The sequence below is a fragment of the Melanaphis sacchari genome, unplaced genomic scaffold (genome assembly GCF_002803265.2).
Source record: "Melanaphis sacchari strain LSU unplaced genomic scaffold, SCAv2.0 Contig44_pilon_pilon, whole genome shotgun sequence".
In the NCBI taxonomy this organism is placed as follows: domain Eukaryota; kingdom Metazoa; phylum Arthropoda; class Insecta; order Hemiptera; family Aphididae; genus Melanaphis; species Melanaphis sacchari.
The window spans coordinates 3,067,017-3,090,892 of NW_020271295.1; the positions used below are offsets into that span (position 1 = coordinate 3,067,017).

A 23,876-nucleotide genomic window follows, 5' to 3' on the forward strand; every position below is an offset into this window, starting at 1 on the left:
TATAATCATATTTGGTATCTACACCAAATGCGCGAAAAATCACTAGAAATGATTGTCGGAAGATTTGAACCGTGATGATTTTATAATTAAAAACGGAATTAAAAATCCGGGAGATGGTTGTTGACGTGCAATGACAAGTCGAGAGCCTTTCTTAGATTTTTTTTATCACATAAGTGTCCGTCACGCAAATGGTATGGAAAGAACGCCCCAAAGATAAGAAAAAGAGGTAAGAAGATAAAAGAAAAAACAATTGTAACAAAACTACAAACGAAACTAAATACCTCATCTACATACTAAAATATGACGTGTATTAAGAGTCGGTCGCATCCCCATACTGTTACAATAATTATACAATATATAAAAGTTAAAATTATAATTAAATATTATTTACAACGCGATACATATAATAATAATAATAATAATAATAATACAAATAATAATAATAATAATAATAATAATAACGAATGTCCCTGATTGTGGCCCAAAATGATGTTTTTTTTCTTTTTCAAATCTTAATTGCGGGCCCATAGATTTTAGGTAAGGAATTTAATTTTTAGTGATTATTAAAACTAAATTAACATCTTAATTATTTTTGTACGTATTTTGATATAAAATATAAAATACAACGTATTCACATAAACTAATAATATACGGTGCAAATATTCTAATAATAGGTATAACAATTTTATGAGGAATTCAATTCATTATTTTATACATCACTAAGTATATTCAAATTTTAAGAAAAATAAAAGTAATACCAAATATGTCTAATATATAATCATATTATATTAATTTTTCTATAAAAAAAAATAATTTAAAATTTTTGAAAATTATACTATGGTTCAATGTATTGATTTTTATTTTAGACTCATAACTTTTAAAATTTTATATTTGTATGATGATGATTAAAAAATTTGTGATAACAGCATATTTTTATAATTGTTGTCTTATTTATAGGTTAATACATAATTTTATTAACAAATGTAAACTAGGGATATTAGGGTGCAATTGGGATGTTGAAATTTTCAGGCCGCAATCAAGCATCTCCGATAGTAATAATTATTTGCTCTCACCGGATGATTTCACGAGAATTGAGCGATTGTTGAAAATGAAAAATAATAATAATAATACAGTTATATACAAGTCACGACGATGGGTCATTTGGATTTCCGGTCGCTGATTTTCGGATAATATTATACAATGGCACGCGGGCGACGGCGGTGAGCACCGGTGTAGGTGGTTTAACCCAGGAACGGGTAGCCTCCATATGGGATGAAATTGGGGAACTGTGCAATGGTCGGCTGAACGGCTACAGACTGAGTGACGTACGACGTGACCTGGGTAGGCACCACGGAGCTGGAGTAGATGGTAGTATATGCGGTCTTGGCTCCGAACGTGAGCTTCAGAACCTTGCTGTCGGTTTGCGTAACCATCGACTGAGTGATGATGGGCGTAGATGTGATCGCAAAAGATGGCTGAGCTGGGAACAGTGTCGGTTGCACCGGGAATATAGATTGTTGTTGCTGCTGCTGGGGTTGTTGCTGTGGGAATATGGGTGTTTGCTGGAACTGGAAAAGTGACGTGGGTTGGATCTGCGGAGGTTGTGGCAGGAACGGTAGCGATTGTGGTTGAGGTATAGCTAAAGTGGTAGTGACCAGTTCATAATCGGTTCTAGTAACTGTGCCTACGGGTCGTGAAAGGGTGGTGTAGTACGTAGCACCGCCGTTGACCACGGGCAAGGCGTGCGTCTCAAAAACGGTCTCGTACCGTAATACCGGTCGAGAAGTAGTAATGACTGGCGCTGGTATAGGTGCGTTTGGGTTCAATAGCCTGTACAGGGCCAATTGCTGGAGCTGTTCAGGGCTCATAGTGGGCGCTTGCGGCTGCTGTTGGTATTGATGTGAAGGATGTTCAACTGACGACGAGTTTCCTGACGCAGATGCCATCCGGTTTGCTTTCTTCAACCTCGGTCCATTAACCTTGTCCATCTGTGATAGATCGAACGCCGAGCCTACGTTTGATAGGTCCAAGCTGTCTAAGAATGCCTTGGCTGCGCTCGGGTGCGATGACTCATCGTCATGGTTTCCGTTGTCACCATACTCAAGTTCTAGATGTAGTTCTGACCCGGCCTCGTCAAGCCGCGTATTGAACTCGTTAAGTGTTTTACTAGGCACAAACTGGTACACTTCCATTGGTGGCAACGTTTTGACTGCAGTAACCAACCTGGTTACCTTGTACGACTGGACAAGTGTTACACTACTTGTGTCTGTTCCCCGAACTACTGGCAGGATATGCGTTTTGAGCATTAGCTCGGTAGTGCTAAAGCTCTCAGTCATCGTCTCCAGTGGTGGTGTGGCCTGGTCTGGTGATAGGGATATAGGAGGAAGCGTAGCTAGGCTCGAATCGATTGGCTGCTCGCGGCCGTAGAGGTTGGGCGCCTGGCTGGCCAATATATTCTCGGACAGTGGTTCCACTCTAGTAGGTGCTGGGCTGTCAGTTTGTTCTACCAAGCTCTTTTGAATCGTTGATGTCACCGTTATAAATCTAGTGTTCTTCACAGAACCCACCTGCAAGACACAAAAATATCGCAAATATAAAAACGATTACGTAATGTCACCATTTATTTTTTACCAAAAATGAATTGGCAGATAGTAAAACATACGTTAATAGTACATTATAACTTTTTAACACTTACATGTATAAATATTAGCATTAAATTTAATTACATTCTATGTACGATTTATGCAAATATTTAAAAAATAATTTTTAAATTAAAATCAGTTTCTGAATTTAAATTTAAACCAAAAATTTATTAAATAATTAAATCGACTTTGAAAAAAATTATTAAATATTTTTTAAGTAATATAAAATAATTTTTAGTATAATTTCTTGTGTTTTTGTGTGTAATAAAAGTATTTTTCAAGTTATCATATTCTAAAATTTTAATATTAATTAACAAATTCTTTTAAAGGGATTTTTTTTCAAAATGTTAAAGAAGCAATTTTGTACAATTTCTATGAAATTACTATCCGATGTCAAGTATTATAAAATATTAGTTGTTTTAGTGTTTTTTAATTTATAAATTGAACTATTTAAATTTTTTTCTTCATATATATTTTATCTTTTATAATAACATTATAATATTGGTATATACCATGTTTTAATAATATACATTTGATAAAAGTAAGTAAAAGTAAAGTTGTACTAATTATTTTGTAATTAATAAAATAAAAAAAATTGCTTAACTTTTCAGTAAAGAATTTAAAAAAAAATTAACAATAAATATTAGTATCTTAAGAATATGACTAATGGACAATGACAACTATTTATATATTTTTGAAGTAAAACTATTTTTTATACCATCGTGTTTCAAATTATTTCTAGCTTTCCACATTTATGTTAAAACTTAGAAGTTTATTTATATGCCAATAAGATATATTAATAAAATAATTGAAATAATATACTTGGAATGAGTACGGTGATTTGATTGTAGCAATTTCGTAGTATATGTCTTTGAATTCAGCTGGAGTAGAAATTTCCACTCGGATAGTCTCAGCATTCGCTGTCGGGCTCACATCTTGAACTAAAACATCGTTGTCATCATCGTGTTGTAAAGCTGGTAATAAACCTGAACCAGCCAATGCTTGGTCTCCGTTGTCAATCTGTACGTCAGGAAAATGTGGTGTCAATGGTGTTGTAGCATTTTCCTGTCCATGACGGTTTTCATCAATACGACGAATGGTAACACGAGGTTTGGGAGAAGTTTTGTATTCCCAGCGTCCAGTTGGTCGTATGAGTTTGGATTTGAATGTCAATGGAGCTGTAGGGATAGGTTGTGGGCTAGATTGGGGAGATTGCTCTTGTTGTTGAAAATGCTTTTTGAAAGCTCGACGGTTGGCTGGTGTGACTACAGCTGCACTCGTGTTACTGTCGTAACGCTTAACACTTGGCTGGAACCTTCTTTGAGTGCCGGATACTTCAGTTGATTCTACTTCTGGCTCACTAGTGGTTGGCCTGTTAAATCGGTTTTGTTTAAAATTGGGAACTCTCTGTGTTGAAGTTGTAACTTTCGAGGTAAATTTAGATCCTTTCCTGTAACTCGGAGTTGTAGGTTCATTTTGAGCAGAAGTAAATTCGTTTTGTTCATCATCGGTACTCAAATAGTCTTCGAATTCTTTTGATTTACTTTTTGGTGTAGGCGTGTACTTGTTTTTATTGAATCCTCCACCTATAGCCGGCCTCCTAGATTGTCGAACTAAAATTGAACCGGGTTGGGAGCCTACTAATGACTCTAAAGATTCGTCATCCAACCCTGAGCTAGCTGGAGTAGCTTCAACGTTTGGTGATCTGGTAGAAGGCTTTGGTGCAGCTGTTTTTAGGATTCGAACACCGGATGCAGATGGAGATATTTTTACAGCTACTTTTTTCGGTGCTTTATTTGTTGTAGGTTCTTCTTCTGTATTAAAGTTTGCTACTGAGTTGAAAGCACGGAGTTTTCCATCGGGACCTCGACTTTTTTGAACGAGTACGTGTCTTGATATGCTAGGTTTTAAATCTATTACTTTAAATGTCTCATCCACAACTTCTGATGGCTGTCGAGATAAGAAATCATATTCTGGCGTCGGTTGTAAATTGTTTATGGCCACTTCCTCGACCGGTTCACCAGAAATCACTTCTACTTTACTGTAAATTGCTTTTTCCACTACTTTTGATGGTTCTGGAGTATTTCCCTCAATAACTTCTACTTTAGTGACGATATTTTCTATAACTTTAGAACCATCCAAAACTATAACCTTTGAGCTTACTGATGATTCTTTATTTGAGATTCCAACTGGTTTTGGTTTTTGAGGCGATGGCGTAGTTGGTTTCGTAATTGTTTTTTTTGTTGTTACTGGAGTTCCTGTTGATTTTTTTTCTTGTTCAGATTTTTTTACTGAACTTTTTGTTGTTGGTGGTTCTTTTGTAGTTGTGGTAATTGGTTCGGTAATAGTTGTTTCCTTTGTAGTCATTATAGGCTCATTCGAAGTCACAATTATATCTTCATTTTTTGAATCAATCGGTAAATTTACTGGTTTACTAGGAGTAATTCCAATAGACTCAGCTTCTAGCTGTTCTTTTGTTATAGGTTTTTCTTCGATAGTAGTGATTGTAGCTTCTGTAGTTAACGGTGCATCAACTGTAGTACCTAATAAATAAGATTTATTTTATTTATACATAATCATTTTTATTAACGTTCTTTATTTTTATGGTTTAGTATTTACCTGGTGAAGCAGATGCACTTTGTGGCATAAATACCATAACAGTGTTACCAATCGTTGTAGTAAAGTCCAAAAATCCATATACCGTTTGCGTGATTTGAGAATCTGATGACACTACTTGCGAAGCGATAGATTCAGGTTTTTCATAAACTAAATCTGGATTGATATACACGGGCCCTGGTGATGAATCACCGTTGACTAACCCAAACGCTGAAACTAAAACATGAGATACTATAAACATTGATTTAAATTACTGTAAACATATTTAATAAAATTGTTTCTTAAAAATATTTTTACTTAAATGATCCGTAATAAGTACAAGGATTATTTTGCCTATAAATAATATAACTATTTCAGTTAACTATAAAATTATTTTCAAACTTATAAATTAATACGATTTAAATTAGAACATGATATAATATTTATATGTATAAACGTATTTTATAGATTAATCGTTTATTATTTCAAAGAAATATTATAGTTTAAAATAGGACTGTCAATTATAAAAAGGGTTCGAATTGTATAGAGGACGATGTGAGAAATTGATAGTAGCTAAATCCGAGAGATCGTAAAATTATTACTGATGATAGATAAATACTCGTACATGGTGGATAAACAAAATGCCGTTTAGTTGTGGATTCCAATAACATAGGACACTATGCACTATTGCGTTCGAACAATAGATGGTCATTAACTCTATATACGTTTTATGCATATATACATTATACATATTAGAAACGTTAGTGTTTATGTGTATTTATGTACGCTTGTGTCAGCGTATGTTACTCGACCATGGAAATTTATAACTGCTACACGTTGACTGGGGTGACAATAATATAATGTAATCATAAAATATACGGTTTGTGAGCCGAACAGTAGAATTCGTTCTTTTTGTGCTCACCAACACGCTTCTCCATTAAATATGTATAGTTGTCTATACACTGTAACGTTGGAATTTATATATAATTATAAATCTTATGTATTGATTATAAAAAATATGAATTAAATTCTAATTATATTTCAATGGATGATTTTTTTCGCTTTGTCAGAAAAAATATAAACAAATGATAAAAGTCAATCCTGAAAAAAAAATCTAAAAATATTGTAAAATTTTTTTTTCTAGGCTGTTGTGTATAATTAAATTATCAAAATTTAAAATTTACTTGCATTAGAATCATTTTAGTTAAATATTTGACGTACAATTAAATGAGATTATTAGAATATAATAATTAATAAAACCATAAAATCAACTTAAACATTTTCTCAAACACCAGTTGAACATTTAATAAAGATAACATAAAATAAGCAAAAACATGTGTTAATCGTTGTTTATGAAATAAATAAAAATAAATTAAAGATGTAGAATAAATTGGTTTCCATATTACAGAAACATTAAATTTCCAGCACAGCACTATGATTGATGATTTGTGACTTATTACATAATATATAAGGCTATTCGCTATTTTATTAATGAAAATAAAAATTAAAGGTAATGTACCTACATATAACTGTTAAGTCATTCAATAACAACTTTAATAATATATAATATATACCATATACTTATTAGAAACAAAATTTAATATAATAATACACTTTAAGACAAATAAAAAAATTGGGAACATTTTTCTCAACACCTAAAAACAGAATAGTGAAATTCACCTTCTTGAGATCAGTTAAACGAAAAATTTTAACTACTTTAAAACGAAAACCTATAATGGAAACAATTATTTTTTAATGGGTTATATGCATTAATGTCTTAGGAGTATTTAATTTTTCCAATGATTTTAAATTAATTAAGTAAATTAAAGAAAAATAAAACACAACTTCTCAGCTATTTTATTTTTATAATTTTCTATAAATTTATTAACATTTTTAGTTAATTACTAGCTATCAGGATAGGATGTATTGACATGGAATTTTCAGTTTGAAAAATCAAATTTTACTAAATTATCAACTATTATGGGTATTTGTTATAATATGTGTTATTAGTTTTTTTTTTCGAGTTCACTAGACCGTACAGGAGTCCAAATAGACCCGAGAAGTGCATTTTGAGATCACGATCTTGCTCGCGGTTCATGGCCCCATAACATAGCATGCTCTGAACTGTGTCAATACTTAATAACATGCTTTTTGTACGCCTGGACGAACTATGCGCTTGAATTCAACCACACGTCTACGCTGGATTTAACTAACATTAAATAGATCAATGATAATACAAATAACAACGATATTGTTTTTAACTCACGTGAATTTTTATTATACGAAATAATTATTTTAAAATTAAAACTATGTGTAAGTGAAAGTTTAATGAACAAATTTTATGACATATTACTTGGTTACAATTTTGTTGGTATTAGATTTTCCAAGCTTCGAATTAGCGCACTAGTACAACTGGACATATAATTATGAGCAACTATATTCGACATGAATACTATTACTATAAAAAACAATTACAATAATTGATGGCACTTATGAAATAGGGGTTCGTTAAAAGTTGTTGTTTTATCATTTTATGATGTGTAAAACATATACTATACACCCGAAATGTATAGAAAATAAGATAAGTAAATGTTAAAATGTAAATTTTAAAATAATATAGAAAACCAGAAACTATTTTCAGTTGAGCATTTTTAATTCACTGTGTGTAGATAAATAAATTGTTCAAATCAATAAAATTTGTTCTGATCTTTTTGAACATTTAATAAAAATATTATTGTATGAAATTTGATACGTGAAAAAAAGACAGAAAACTCTTTCCTTAAGTATATACCAAAAATAGAATTTATTAAATAAAATTGATTGAATATTTATTATTGTAATTTTTAATTTAAAAAAATCATTTCAATATGTTCACCATATCGTTAAAAGTTCCACCAACTTAGTTCAGGTATTGCTAATATAATTTAATTTGTTCAATGACTGCAGGTTGAATATTTATACTTATTTTTTAGCGTACATGTTAAAATTAAAAAAAAGTTTTATAACACTAAGAACGAAAAATGAGGAAAACTGCTGTCAACAGCACCACAACTTATCCAAGGGTTACAAAACATGTTTCTATACAACAATATGCAAATAAACCTAAATTTAAGGAAAAAAAAATTAATAGCTGATGACAACATTTCACTCATTTCAAAACTTTTCATATATACCATAATACATTTTCTATTGAAAATGTGCCAATAAGTTCCCAATAATCCACTAGAATCAATGTTTATAATGAGCAAAATATTATAATTTAATAGTTTGGATCTATTATTCATTCCGTTTTTAATATCATAGATATAGTTACTGATTACAAAGTATTTCACGGTTTTTATACATTAATTTAAATCGAGAAATAATACAACAGTAACTTACTTGGTTCTGTGTAATTTAATTTGTTATTTAATAAGCTAAACAAAATGAAATTAAGAAAGTTTGGAGTTATAACTGACAATAGACAGAAGAATACATGTCAAGTTGTCTTTAAAAACATTGAATCTTCTAAACTATCATCTAGAATTAATTTATTTTTTAATAACTCACAGCTGTGTTTCTAGACAGCGAAAATAATTATGAAAATTATTTCAATCACCAATATTACAATATCTTTTAAGTTGTCTTAACAGATGGTACAAAATTATATTGAACTAAAATAAATATTAACAAGAAAAAAAAAACATTTTAGTTTTTATTGAAAAACAAATAAATAAAATAAATATTAAGTAAATAGTTTTTTTTAAAACCAACAATTTTATGAGGTTTTTTTCCTGTTAATCAATTTTAATGTTGATTAATAATTTTTTTTAACAAATAAATAAACGTTTTTACATTTCATTTTTTTTTCTGTATTAAAGATTTTATTGGAAACTAGATATTAAAAAAAAAAAATGTATCATTATTACGTTATAGTGTTCATGAAAACAATAATAAAGAAAATTCAAAAAATTTACCCAAATTATATTTTTGAAAAAAAAAAGAATTTAATTTCCATTCTGTACCAACAATATATGCACGCTTTCAGATTAATGGAAAAAGTTCACAAACCACTTTGATATTAGAATAGTGTTTTCACTTAAAATAAAAATAAAACTGCTGTACCTAGAAAACAATAGCCCGAATAAATATGAAATAACGATTTTTGTTTTTGAGTACATAAAATTAATTTAGCATCAGGTGGGCGTTGCAATTAACTTTACTAAAAACATGTAAAACACATTAAAAGTTCACCAACTTTAGTAGTATAAAATGAACTTCTAATAATTTAATCAGTAGATGTAGTAGTATAATATTAAATATATTATAATATGCAGAAAATACATCAATAAAATATACAGTATATTTAATATTATATTATGTCAACCACCACGAAATTTTGTACACAATAGTTATTTAAAATGGACGATAGTTTGTACAATATCAAAACTATGATGATCGTAAAAAAAAAGGAAAAATATTACCACAGCCGTTTTTTTAAAACTTTTACGCGGCTACGTATAGTAACTAATCGAATAAGGAGTTTTCGTGCTAGGCTGTAATTTTTTCGAAATTTAAGATTATTTTAAGTATATACTCGTATGATGAAAAATTAGATAAAAATGTCAAGCTATTATAGAAACAATTTACGACGATAATAATATTGATAATCATATTAGGTTATACATAAGTTCTACGCTTTTTAGCGACCTTGAACCGATATTGTTTCCCCTGACCTTAATTATACTATCACAACTATTTAACACTAAAAAGAATATTACAATAATGTAAAAATTATGTGAGCCAGGATAAGCTGTTGCGCTGCTCAAGGGTGTGTGTCGTACATACATTATTTAATAAATGTGTGTGAGAAACCTATGATTTCTTCATGTTCACATCTCACGCTTGTAATAATTTCGCTGCATTTTTTAAATCTCATAAACGTAGTTTTTAGTGGTATTTATCATTTAAATTAAATTTGCATTGTACCAGGCGCACAATGGCCAAGGCGGATTCGTTGATGAGATTTATGAGTACAGCGCCGCAAATTTGAGAGAAAAAAAGATCGCACGAACCCGACCTGCGACCTAGATCCACCAATGACATCGGTGTATAATTAGACCAGGGAGACTCAATGACGACAAAGACGATGATGATGAGGAAGATGATGATGATGATAATGATTATCGTGTGTGCGAAAATGTATTCTCACGCGCAAATGACGATATACCATTGTTATGACTAACCCATTATACAAAACGTTAAACGATCGAAATCTGTGGTAACGATGAAATGTAATACACTGATCATAACGGCGATTATGATGATAATAATAATAATGCTAAAATATAAGTATAATAGATAAGTGGTAATGTCAGTACAAAAATCTTTCATTCTGGTGAGCTTATTGGCCGGGGTGTAAATCGTTATTGTTGTGCTCATCAAACGGTCTGACCGACTAAATCATGATTATTTTCTATCTACTTTTCAACGCCGTATAAACCATAACCAAAATTACTATAGTCGAACGACAGTTCTCCATTTTTACGAGCCCATTAGATCATTTTTTATGAATTCAGAATAACTACTGATGATAATTCAAAGTTTGTCGAACCAAGGAGCTCAATTATAATATGCATACAATTTACACGGATTGAACCGCAATCTGTGTTTATATTGTGCAAAAGTGCAGTAAAATGTGTCAATGAACTAAAACATATTCTCGCTCTTTATTGTTATTTAAAACACTGTCCCACGAGACTTTAATTCCAAACAGTTTATTACGATTCATCGATATAGTACGCAAAATTGGTCTATTGTAATGCTCTGGTAAAATATTGTAAGATATTTCTTCTATAAGCTGAACCAAATCGAAACTTTAATTTATAAAAAAATAAAAAAATATTTTTAATCTGTTTAAATTATACAGCTTAGTGATCATAAAAAAAAAAAATATAGTTATTAAAATTATAACGATACGAATACAGACACATATTATATATATAATTATATTTATAGCATACTCTCGAGTAAAATAATTCAATTTATCAAAATAATAATTTTCATTATTTATTAATCTGTGTAGTATACGCCTGATGGCTTTTATATTTATTATTTCATGTATCGCATTAACTTATTCACTAACTAAATTTAAAAAGAAAACACAAACAACTTGTTTTATAAAATGTAATTTACGCATATTTAGAACTACCTATAATGATTCAAACAGACAATTTTAATTATCAGTTTATGAATATTCGTATGTCTTATTAGAAACTAAAAAGTAATTTATACTTAAGCTTATAAGATCTGCTATCGCCTATTGGATATTTGTATTGAAAATTTTAAATTACATTATTATTTTCTATAGATACTCTTATACTGACGTATTTTCTACGTTTATATTTAACTATTTTTTACCGTAACCTATTTCGATGACAAAGCATGCCTAATTTAACCCAGTCTGGTTATGTATATTTGAATGTGGTTTTATGAAACGTACAACTCATTTTTGATCCAGTAACGTATCTAAAATTGTGTAACTACAATGATGTATTATATTGTCTAAGGTTTTTGTAAGAAAGCTTAAAAATTTTATGATATTTATTTAAAGATTGAAAATTGAGGACATATTTGTATGGTACTAAAAAAGATAGTTTTTTTTTTTTTTCAAATCTTAGAATACAATTCTGAAAATCATCAAAAAAATTATGGAAAACAAAACCTTTAATCAAAATGCTAGGAAATGTAATAGTAAAAAACTAGATACAACCATTTACTTTAAAAGTAATAGTAATAGTATTTAGAAAGCGAATTTTATTTTATTAAGAGGTTATCTGAACATTAACATTCTTAAATTGGATGCGTTATAAATAATTGCAATGTTTTTACAATAGGTTGTACATCTACCAATGACATTTTTTCATATGGATTTAGTTTAAAAGGTAACTGTAACAACATAGTTATACGACATTATTCTATATAATTTACCGTATAGGTATAAATTATAGCGCAACAGCATAAAATATATACATATATATAAATTAAAACCTTAAGTGCGCTTACTAATTTATACTGAACAAGAAACGTGTGGAGGTATAATCGACGAAGTAATCAATCTTACTAACTATTAGTATTTATTAAGCGTAACATTTTAATGAAATCGTCACATATAATGATGTGTGAATGACGTTACAGCGTAATTTCTATTGCAAATGATGTCGTATTGATAAACGATGATGACAGGCATGGATTCAATTCCACAGAAGACATTCGTGTCTCATATTGGATTGTGTACATTATACTTAACCAATAATCAGACACACTATCGTCAACAAAAACTGTTGATAGTTTCATTTAAAATCTATAAATTCTATCATAGAAATCACTTAAAAAAAAGTTTTAACATGTAATGTAACGGTGTGCGGTTTTCATATCAATCACTATGCCATTAGGTATAGTAATACGTATCGTATAACTTATAAAACATACCCGTTAAGCTCACTTAGATAACGCATCAAATATCGAATTACGACTGAATAATGTCTAGTTTCAAAATATTATAGGACTTAAGTTGAGATGTTAAAATTATTACTAAAATATAGGTAAGAAAATTGCGTTAGTTACGTTTTATTGCGTTTAAAAATTACATACACTAAAGTTATTTTATATTCAATGTTAATCCATTTAGAAACTATTGTAAAAATTTAATCATACTGATTCAATACAGATACACTTTAGCGACTAGTGAAAAGATATTTATATATTTTTCAATAAGAAAAATGATATATTTGTTATTGGGTGTGTAGTATTTGAAACTGAATAATTAAATACCAAAATTTTCAAATTAAAAATTGTTTAATATGAAAAGCATCTTGTTATATAATTTACATAAACGTAATATTTAATAAAAAAAAATAAAATTTTGATCTTTACTTGTAAAATAAATAGCAGTAGAATTATAAATAATTAATTACTATTTGTAAATATAGAAATATTAGTATGCTTAACTTATTAATACAATTAATTATTTTTATGATTTTATGCCAGTATCCATAATTTTAGTTCAAAACGTTTAATAAATTTTAAATTATAATCGTTTTATTATAATGACTCTATAAGTTCAATATAATGATTAAGATGTACAAATGTATTTTATTATGTAAATAATCAAATATTTATCTGTAGAATATTTAAATAATACACTGATAAATTTAATTTTAACAAGAATGTTTATTGAAAAACATTAACTTTTCACTTAAATTTTTTCTTAACATTCATACACATTTGAAAATTTTTGAAATGTATTAGTACTCTTTTAAAATAATCTCCCATTATGCAAAATAATTAATAATAATGAATTTCTATACTAAAAATGATATATCATGAGTAATAAACGTTTATTAATTTTCACACTTTATTGTAAATAATTTGTATATCATACAATTATTTTTTAGTAGTACATTTTTGCTTCATGTAATTAAAGTCATACTAACAACCATTAAATTATTATACTGTTGTTTACCCAGTCAAAGAGAAAAATACTAATTGAAATATATTTTATTATTTTTAAAAACGTCACATTATATATTATGCAAATTTATGTATTTTTAATTTATAATAAATAACTTACAACATACAAAAAAAAAAAAAAAAAATGTTTTTTGTTTGTCTCGATCACCGTTGATACTTTATGTGTAATATTTTTCGAAGAACTATTATTGCAACTGAGTACCCTCAACTTGATTTTGATTACCTATACTATAGTAAATTTTCTAAAAGTCCGAATCGTCAAATTCCTATAAAATACATTCCTTCCTATTTTTACATAGTTTTGAGCTGTGACTGTCACATTGGTAAAAATATAAATGTGTTTCCAATAATTAACTATTTTATTACAGTAAAATATCACTAGCACTAATTAATTCATTACATTTAATGTCTCAATAATAACCACAAATACATGTATTTACCATATGAAACAATTATTTTGAAATTTTTTTTAGAAAGCTTTGAATAAATTATATATTTACTCACTTTTTGTCAGCAGTAATACAAAACACAGCGAAAATGTTTTCATATCGGCGGATATCATATTGACGAACACAGACGACCAAATATTGCGTGTCAATGTGTTTATTTTGTGTTTTTCAACTCTTTTCAACTGTGAAATGACAAAGTGTATAATAATATATACACCTAGATAGTAATCACGTCTGCGTGTATCTCGGATGCCTTTCAGTGTTGTAGTCTTCGCCTACAAGAAGTCATCTCAACAAGCCAACTGGCAGTAGATATATATGTGCGAAAATCTGAAACGAAAAAAACAAAGATAAACGTGAAATTATAATCAAATGTGAATTACTACTAGTATATATTTAATTAAAAACCACAGAAATACCAAGAATTTTTAGTATAAAGAATTCCACGTAAAAATTATACACCAACCATAATATTTTTTTTTTAAATTATTCATTTTTAAATGTCGTTATACTTAGTTTATGTCAGAAAATTGTTATATTATATAACATGAATTATAAATACCTACTGCGATATTAATTGGGACGTATAAATCGTAATTCTCACACCTTTATCTATAATTTAAAAGCTGATGTATAATACTTTTCTAAAGTTATTGATGTACAAAATAATATAATGCCATTCATATTAAGCTTTTTATTATTATTATTCGTAAACATTTAAAGTATATATGAGCATGTGTCATGCAATCAATTTATCTTTGTGCCTATAATATAAAAACCCTTAACATTTATAGACAAATGAATTGGCACAAGTATATAATAAACTATATTTTATACGTTACAGAGTATAGAACGACTATATAAAATGAGACAATATAATGATATATTCAACATTTTCATATAAACGAGTTTTTTGAGCGAAAATCTAATAGGGTGTCGCTCTCCAGCCAGAGGCGTATACGGAGTGTATATATATATAAAGAGAGACAATGTATATATGTATAGTTGGAATAGCTGGGAAAAATGAAGAAGATATTTCCTGGGAAATTTAAAAAAAAATGTATATAGGTACCTACATATAATAATATTGCTTCGGTATTTTTTCCACTCTTCCGAGTAAAGTAAAGCGCTTTTTTTATGTATCGCGAGTAATACCACTACCACTGCCACTATAATACCATTTCTACCACTACTAACACTACAATACGTGTTCTACGTGCACGCGCTTAAATGTATGTGTGTGTGTGTGTATATGTATGTATGTATATAATATATATATGTATACATTATCGACGTCAGACCCGAAACGGACCTATCAAAAAACGGAACGACGGCGGGCACGCGAAACCCTCGTGGCTGATGTACCGTAAACGCGTGCATACGTTTAACACCGTCGGATTTGATCCCCCACCATTCCATCCATTCCTAACTACTCCATACCCACACGCGAGTACACCGATCTGGCATATACGAATACACACGAAAGTAGATCCTAACAAAGGCACTTTATTAGTTTCCGGGTGCGCGGGTTTTGCGGGTGTGTGCGAACAAGCGAACGTTCTATATAATGTGCGCTGATCGTATTTTCCCTAAAGACATATAAGCGGGTCGGTAGCGAATGCGGGTGGACCGTGGAAATACAACTTAGGGTCGATGGCGAAATTGGCATTTTTGTTGTTTTTTTCACCACCCCCTCAAACCCACCACCAGCACGAACATTTCTTCCCCAGACGCTATTTTTTTTATTTTTTTTTACAAAGTACGCGTTTGCTCCCTTTCAATTTGCAGTAAATCCGAGTGCGACAGACGTTATTTACATACGCGTGATGCTTAAAATGGCCACGGAATAACAACGCATACGACCGACGCTCTCTTGGATGGACGCTTTAATCCTCGAAGCCGGAACGTTTATAAATTATTTTAATGACGTCAAACACGCGCATCATTCCAGTTCGGATAATTTAAAATTTTTAATAATTCACACGATATTATACGTTGAATTTTACGCATGAGCGTATGATTTGTATTAAAGTTTATCTATATTAATAAAATATGATGTTTGTGTGTGTGGGTGTGGGTATGTTTAAGCGGTTCATGGTCTAGTCAATTACACACATCTAGTGTTCTAAAATTTACTAGTTCTACATAGGTAATCCAATACTTGAGTTTGTATACTTTGAAATCAATATTTAAAAAACAGTACCACACAAGATTTATTAAAATTAATTAAAAAAAAATAGTTATCATAAATATATATATGATTTTAGATGTAATTTATATTAAATAAAAAACACCCAAATTAATAATATGTTAAATATATATATATATATATATATATATATATATATACTTGTAGTTTTAAATACAATCAATCCACTGACATTTGTCACGAGTTACGTTGTAATGAACAATATACAATTATACTGACATCGGAAGTGAGTGGCTGGTCATTGCGGGATTACCAATTTGGTAATAGTCATATTTTGTGTCAAGCTTGAGTTAATGTGCATAACTGTTAACAGATTTGAAGAGTAAGATATATTAACTAATAAATAGTTAACTATTACTTAAGTATATATTTTTTTATAAATTGCACTCACTCTACTAATAACTGTATAATAATATACATGAAATAAAATTGTCAATTTTGAGTTGATACGCCTATAACATTAAATTAATATTTTTATTTTTTTTTTCCATCTATATATGTTATACGTTATCTTCTAACCTGATGTAAGACTAAATTATCTAATTTTACCGAGTTCCAATAGTTGTTCGATTAAAATACTTAAAATATCTATTTTAATGAACCATATAAATATAATTTTGTCAAGACTGCAGTAGGTCGATAAAATATTTACCAATAGTATAACAAACGTGTTAATAAAGTTATTGTTTTACGTGTTTATCAGGATATTTTATTAGGTGTGTCGTGTGTATATTATTGAGAAATTTCACAGTTTCAGCAAAAAATTATTTTACAGTTTTCACCATAAATTAATAAAATTAATGTCCACAATACTATAAGATATATAAGGGATTCAATCCATGTATTTTACATAACTTTGAATCCAAGTTGATGATATACAAAATAAATACTATGTTTACTTGCACATAAACATAGTGTTTGAAAATCAATAGCTTTAAACTTTAAAATATCCAATGTACAACGAATTTTAACCGTTGGTTTATGCGATTAAACCTAATCGAAAAATGATAAAGTTTAATTTTAAATTAATTACTTTCAAATTAATTATTGATTTATATTTTGAGATGATAGAAGTTTCGGAATAAGTGATGTAATAGGTAGGTGAGGAAATTTTCTTATTAATGTAATACCTTTTATGAGGTAGGTAGAAAGTGCGACATTCTAAGGCGGTTTGCTAATTATTAGTATAATTTAAACAGTTATATAAGCATCCGTTTTAAATTAAATGAAATAGTATAAAATAGGTAATTACAAGTTGTTTTTTTTTATTAAACCAGTAAATATTGTTTTTTATCACATATCTACTGTCTGCTAGTTTTAACGACAAAATATAGGATTTCTAAAAATTGCCAATGAATTAAAATTGTATAACGCTACTTGTATAATAGTAATATATTATATTTTATATGTATTTGATCGTCTTGATTTTTTAAAATAACAACATTAATTCTACGAATGCAATACAGTCGTTTTAATATGTTGATATTGATCCGCAATATTATTGATAGCTTACGTTTACCGAGATGATTTTATCCAAATTATATATTAGTCTTATATCATATTGGAATGTTATTCGACAAAGATAAAACAAAAATAAACATCAACTAAATCGATTTCTGCGTTTAAATTCAAATTAAATCGATCTCTGCGTTTCAATTCGAATTCTATTGTTTGCAAAAGCTTTTATTAAAAGGTACAACGATAAAAAATGTATCCAATTGATGTCTCCAGGAAAAAAAAAACATTGTGACTGTTACAAAAAAACCTATCCTCTGTTTACAGTTCCATTGTGAAAAATCCATAACACGTCGGCAAAAGAATGATTTCGACGAACGTTGATTTGTGAAGCTCGTCACAAAAATGTTAATAAAATAGAAATAAAAAATATATCCTCGCTTAATTGATAATGAATATTGATGAAAATATTTACTCGGAATCTATCACCGCCGTGACGTCTCTGACCGGTATAATATACGATTTACTCGTACATATTGGATTTATATCGTAATGGTAAGAATCACGTTCTGCACACTTGAATTTAAATACGTTCCGGGGGCCGTCTTAACATTTGCAATATTACCATTATTATGTAGAGATTTATTAAATATAAATGTGTGTACTGTACAATAAGTATTCGATCATTGCATTTAGCCATAATACATACATAATATATTATGATTGAAATTTATAGTAGCTTGTGGATTTGTTTGTATAAACGTTGATGAACAATTAATAAGCGATGATTTTTAAGCGGTTTTGTGTTTGAAAAAAATAAAATTATCAAAGACAATAAGGTTTGGTTAAGACCTGAAACAACCATCGACAGACGAAATTTATTACCCATCGGCCAAAATCTTAACACATAATACTAATATACTGGTTCCCGTATGTTCTGACGAAAGGACATACACACGACCGATTACTTACGTCACGTCAGGTCTAAAAATCCTGAAAAATTAGTCAACAGCAATAATAGCGACAACGATGGAGAGTCGACTGGACATCGATAATAATATATAATAATAAAATGTATGTAAACACTGGTGATAAAATCAACTTACGGTCGTAAATTATACGTGGATTACGCGTAACAGGTAGTCCACAGTCACAGCGTGCAGAGATAATTTAGATAAAATTTCCGATTTTATTAGTTTTTAAATTACATACGAGCACACAATATAAGCATGTCACATACATATTATATATGTGTGCAGCCGTGTTTTTCTGTAAATTCCTCGTTCCTTACCGACAGCCGAATGTCGTTTTTTTAACAACTTACTTTCACCCAATCATCGTGCAACCTTATGAGTAATAAAACTCAAAAACTAATAAATAAAAATCACAAAATAGCGTATTTCATAGGATTTTAGTATAATAATATTATTATAATAGGTAGATAATAACATAATAACAGATTTAGATTTTATTTTCGTTATCTCTTAATTGTTTGGCTATGCTAGTTTTCGACGGAGAAACATCATGGTATACATTATATTAACTAATAATTCATTCAAGATGTTGTATACCAATTTGTAATCTATGGAATGAGAACATATATCAAAAAAAAAAAAATAATATACATATATATATATATATAATATCGTATCAAAAATTCTATATATTTATATAAAAATTCAAATATTTATTTATATAAAATATTTTATTTTATTTTTAAAATGGAGAGAAATATTGAAATTAGGTAATATAGACTGAAAAAAGAGTTATAAGATATACAGAAATCATGATATAACAATATAATATATATCATTATAATATTATAATATTTTATATAAGATCCATATTTTATCAGCTAATCTCAATAACTTTATTTGTCAATGTTTGAAATTTTTAGTATTTTTTATGATATTTTCAACAAGTTTATCTATTTTACGGTATCAATTAATTTTTCTAAATAAAACTACAACTTTTCCGGTTATTCAAATATATATTTTCTTAAAATTCACTGAAATTGCCTATATCAAACTCCTTTAAATTTGATATTTTCCTTATCAACATTATTACTGTATTATCATTACATACTAATATAATACCTTACAATATTTTATCGCAGGAGATTTTTTAGATTTTTAATTTTCATAAATTATAAGCAGTAAAAGACAAAAGCTTTTCAGACGACTTTGATGTTTATGTATCTAACGTTGAACAGAAGCGTTTTTCTGTCAATAACAATATTTCATAAAACTATAGTTTAAATAAGCGTATAGCTCATAAATTATAATATAGTAATATACTTTACTATTTAAATACCCCTCGAAAGTTGTGAAGCGTTTTTTCACTCACCATGAACACTGTATAATATACACAATATGACATTACTCAGAATAAATTATTGAATCGTTAAACTACAAGTTACAACGATATATCGTGTTGAACAATAATTCACGTGAATCCGCACCGCTGCAGATAAATTAAACCGTCGTGACACAAAAGTAAAACCGTACACGTATTATAATATATCCACAACAACTATTATTGTCTCATGTGCTTACAAAGACAACGGATAATTGTAAATTTTATAATAATATTATTACTGTGATTATTTTTCCAACAGAATGCTTCGGCTATATTTTTACCATCACATGTTTATTAATAGAATTATATTGGTAATAATGGTAATGGTATCATGTTTCGACTTCAGTTTTTTGTTGCGACATGCATTTGTACATGTTGTTATATATGTCTATAACACATACGGATTAAAAGCATATTGGATCCTTGATCTATGATCCAAACACCTCACGCCTATATTGTAAGCATAAAGTACTATAATATGTACATGCAAACGCTTTAACTGAGTTAAACGCGTCAATTTCTAAACGAGCTCTTATAGTATAGTAAGTAGATAATTTATTATTTATATAAAATATTAGGCCATCGACACCTTAGTCGGGATTGATTTTCATCGTATTAACATCATGTTAAATATATTTTAAACCTCTTAAATCAAATTAAAAAAAAAAAAAATGTTATTTCTTATTATTTTATATTGTTATTACTAGGGTTAGGATGTTTATGATTTTGCATATTTTTTTTTAGGTTTTCCAATAGCATCCATTCTTATACAGAAATATGTTTCATGATATTTATATTCAAAATATCAAAAGTTTATTTTGAATATAATTGCATATTTTGACATTTTTTTAAATAAAGTGCATAATTTGTGATTTTTTTCCGTTTTTAAGCCCATATTTGAAGGTTTTTGGTGCAAAATGCTGAAAAACACTGTAATTTTTGTATTTTACTGAATCTTATATAAGTTTGATTATCTGTATTTTACATATTATTATTTATCACTTATTTATTGTTGAGAATTCTATATGGTTATACCTATACGGGATAAAAGTAGAGGTACCTACTTAAATAAAATTTTTGATAAGCCTCCTCAATTGTCACAGTCAAAACTTAAAACTCTTAAAACTGCGAGCCATTAAAATTTTATCAGATATTTTAACAGAACGTTTAATAATTATAATAATAAATTATAATTAAATAATAATAATTTAAATAAATACAATTTTTTACATGAAGTTTTTTTGTTTAATAGATTCAAAAACGTATTAGCACCAAACAGACGAAAATTTACAGCGGAACATTTAAAATAAACTTTAATTATTCAATGCAACTCTTTTTAATTTTTTTTTCAGTTTTTTCAATTTGTCTATAATAATAAATGTTTATTGCATTTTTTTTCCAAATATTTCTTTATTTTTACTGCATATTTTTCAAATTTCCCATGCATATTAACTGATTTTTAGTGCATAAGTGCATACATATTATTTATACATTTTTTAGTGCATAAATATCCTAACCCTAGTTATTACTGTAATCACGTTTGATCGTTATGTGTATGTAGGATGCTGTAAGTTAAATACAAGTTAAATTTTCACCCTAGCAAATATTAAACTTGGTTCATAACTAATACGAACAGTAATCGTTACGGTTTAATTGACTATAGCCATAAACACACAGACGTATTATTATGTATTTACTCGTATATGGTCATCGTATATTATACTCGTAAAACTAATCAGACGACAATATAACGACTTGGCGGTTTGACAATATCAATATCAAAGTGGAGGTTGACCGAAGCCGCCATCAATCAATATCGTTTGATGATGATTTAAAGGAGAAGAGCACTATAATAATAATTATAGTTCTATTCCGTATACCTTGATATAATAGTATAATGCTGCAGTATTATAAATTCGTTAGTCGTACCCGAAATACGAAGCCTACAGAGTGCACAACACGTCACTATACAAAATAGTATGTATATATTATACCCAATAACGGCGTCTTTGTGCTGCACAATAGGACTCGTTGCACAATTGAATGATAATAATAATAATATTATTATTGTTACAAGAGAGAATACCCACGTCTGTCTACGGCGCCTACTACAGTGTTTATCCGTTTGAATTGAGATAATATATTTTTCGGAAGATTCCCGCTACCATAGTCTGACTCGCCGTCGTCCTGACACGATATCGTTACGCGATATAATTTTATTATACAATACGTAGATGTATGGTTAGTGGTGGTTACCATAGTTGCTCACTACGCGATAGAAACACATTATTATTGTCGCCTCCGGTTCCAATATACCGACCAAGATGCCGCACAAAGTCCGTCATTTGACGGTTTCCGCTAAATCTGTTATGTTGATGTAGATACTACAGTTGGATCATTACAACGCGCTAATATTATTATTATTAAATACACCAATATATCTATACATACACATACATATATATATATTTATGTACCTGTATACATTTCTATTTCTCTGAATGCAATGGTCATGCATGAAACAGCTAATATTGCGATACTGCTCTTTAGCTTTGCCACTAGTGCTGTTTCAGTAAACATTGTTCACGTTGATATTAACTCTACTGCACGCTAGCGTTAGATATATAACTATTATACTAGGGTCCGGATTTAAATGAAAATAGCATTATTTCTTGCTTGATCTAGAACACTGTATTTCAAATAAGTAGGTACATAATAATATGTTGTATGTAACAAAATAAACTTCAAAGATAAAACTTTTATTTCATTTTTTTTATTTTTTGCTTTTTTATCATTTTTAGTTGATTTAATTAAGTTTTAATGTATATTTATTTTATAAACCTTTAGTAAATAACTGAATAAGAGAATAAAAAATATTTTATCAAGAAATATTGTTTTTGTAATATGTGCTTCAATAGTTTTTACTTTTTAGATATTTTTCATCCATATAAAATGTTCTATTTATTAATACGATAAAGTTTTTATATATGTATATCGGTTATCGGATTTATTATTTTAGCGATACTTGAGCAAATAACAACGAATATATCAGTTGGTTGCATCGCGATTGCGTTTATTTCGAGTATACTGTTAATTTATTGGGCATGCTCAAATTCAGTATTTTGTTATCGTATTATTGGTAATTTAGTTAAGACAAAGAAGTGTTAAAAGTTTCAAAAGTTATTAAAAATTCGTTTTCTTCTAGTTTGGTGTTAAAATAATTTGAATTATTTTGAAGTTCACTAATGCGTTAAAAAAATATTTTTAGTTATTATTTTGAGAATTTTTTGTTAATTTTTAAGACATTTAAGTCAGGCTATTAAATGTATATTATATATATATATATATATATATATATATATTCATTACTATTGCACTTACAAGACTACGCAATTCGTTTATTTTTCCGGATTAAATCTAATATATTGCCACCAAGTAAACAACGACTATTAAACTTACGACAAGATAGGCACTATAAAGATGGCGATGCTCGCGAGTCGCGATCATACACGTCTTGGTATCCGCGAGACAAAGACGGTAAATCAGCTACAGCCAATAAGTAATTTATTTATACGGCAAGTAATAATAATAATAATAATTTTTAATAGAGACGTCTACCTAATAGAGTATATGTTATAATGATAACGTTGAAACGTG

General features: G+C 28.7%; 1 protein-coding gene across 2 annotated transcripts in view; it reads right to left on the bottom strand.

The window, feature by feature from the left end:
* Positions 1 to 908: 908 nt before the first annotated feature.
* LOC112597915 overlaps positions 909 to 23,876 on the bottom strand; it is a 99,752-nt gene continuing 76,784 nt past the window's right edge. For both annotated transcript variants that reach the window (XM_025344148.1, XM_025344150.1), the window contains exons 2-5: positions 14,253 to 14,527; positions 5,262 to 5,474; positions 3,465 to 5,185; positions 909 to 2,567 (exon numbers count right to left, since the gene is read on the bottom strand). In XM_025344148.1, the coding sequence (XP_025199933.1) occupies positions 1,242 to 2,567; positions 3,465 to 5,185; positions 5,262 to 5,474; positions 14,253 to 14,310 (3,318 nt within the window). In that variant the 5' untranslated portion in view covers positions 14,311 to 14,527 and the 3' untranslated portion in view covers positions 909 to 1,241. The remainder of the gene's footprint in view (positions 2,568 to 3,464; positions 5,186 to 5,261; positions 5,475 to 14,252; positions 14,528 to 23,876) is intronic.